Below are 1,384 nucleotides of genomic sequence, written 5' to 3'. Positions count from 1 at the left end.
GACCTAAACTCCTCGTACACCAACCGAGGAAAGATGGACCGTCCTTCGTTCACCGATCTGCCGATTAGATTTAATGATTGCGCGTCGTCCGCGTACACGGCAAGCTTGGTCATCGGAACGATGTTTTTCCACGTGACGTCGTTGACCGTTTCCAAACGGCTGAGCTCCCTGACCGCAAAAACGTCCATCCAAGGCGGTACCTGGTACCATATTTTGCGATCGGTTTTCGAACGTCTGTAGCTCAAGGTCTTCAAAATCGGGACCGCAGGGTTTTCGTGTCCGACGTTATATTCGTCGTGAACTCGTCCTGTCAGTTCTGCCTTGTTCAGCGGGTTTACCGCACAGACCGCTGCAGATGTCGTAGACGACGGAAGAACATCATCATCGTCGTCGTCCGAGACCCATATCTTTTCTTTTCGAAAACGCTTCTGCGGTTTGACGTCTTCGTCGCTGCTGCTGCTGCTGCTGCTGCTGTGCATTGCCTTTAATTGTAACGGCGGGTTGGTGATAAGTCATTAATGCACGTGGCGGGACAAAGAGAAAAAGAGACGTGCACAAACATGGCTTCGTCTTTCGACGTTTTTAATATGGTGTTGAAAGAATACGAGAGTTCGATTAAGAGTTTGGAGAAGAAGGTGAGCGAATACAGCATATCTATCGCAGTACTGCAATCGAGATTGCTTCCGAACAATCTCGATTCGTCCGTTCATCTCAAAGAAGACGAAGTATTTTTACCGGGGCACGACAGGCATGTGTTGAACGAGCTGTTGAAGGAAACGATACGTCTGAGAAGCATTCTGAACGACAAATACAGCAACGAAGAGGTTGCAGAGGCGCAAAAAACGATCCGTGCGCTGCGATCGAAGATCACCGAACTGTCTGTGGAGCTTGCTTCTAAAGATTCCGAGCTTGGCGAACATCTGGACGATTTGAAATCGTGCGAATCGGAGAAAGACGCGTTGATCTGCAAGCTGAAGCGTGATTTATCGAAGCTCCGAGAAGAGAGTATAGAGCTTGCGACTTTGAAAGAAGAGTTTCGAAAGTTTCTAACTAATCGAAAGGATGACGACGACGAGCTCGCCACTTTGCGGGAGCAGAGGACCAGCTTAAGTAGAGAGAACGACAAATTATCCAAGCAACTTCGAGACGGGATCAGCATGAACACCAGATGGCAGAAATATTCGAACCAGCAAGAAGCGCACGTCGGAAAGTTGGTGGAAGAGAAAGAAAATTTACTGTCACGTAACAAAGTCCTGGAGTGGTTGGGCTCGGAGAAAAAAGACAATGCCGATCTTCAGGCACGCCATAGCAAACTTTTGGAAACAAACAACGAATTGTCTGGAATTATTTTGACGCTTCAAAATAAGTTGAGCATACACGAAGC

The 1,384-nt window shown here is 47.8% G+C and overlaps 1 protein-coding gene across 1 annotated transcript; it reads left to right on the top strand.

Moving 5' to 3' along the window:
* Positions 1-560: 560 nt before the first annotated feature.
* On the top strand, positions 561-1,298 carry LOC117110853 (protein CROWDED NUCLEI 4-like; the record flags this gene model as incomplete). Its single annotated transcript, XM_033253687.1, has 1 exon — positions 561-1,298. A coding segment is annotated over exon 1 (738 nt), but the record flags the coding sequence as incomplete, so codon positions are not given.
* Positions 1,299-1,384: the final 86 nt, after the last annotated feature.

The sequence above is a fragment of the Anneissia japonica genome, unplaced genomic scaffold, assembly GCF_011630105.1.
Source record: "Anneissia japonica isolate Jap-2015-1 unplaced genomic scaffold, ASM1163010v1 scaffold45822_len1384_cov88, whole genome shotgun sequence".
NCBI lineage: Eukaryota > Metazoa > Echinodermata > Crinoidea > Comatulida > Comatulidae > Anneissia > Anneissia japonica.
Note: the sequence above shows the minus strand (reverse complement) of the source record. Positions and strands in the feature narration are given on the sequence as shown.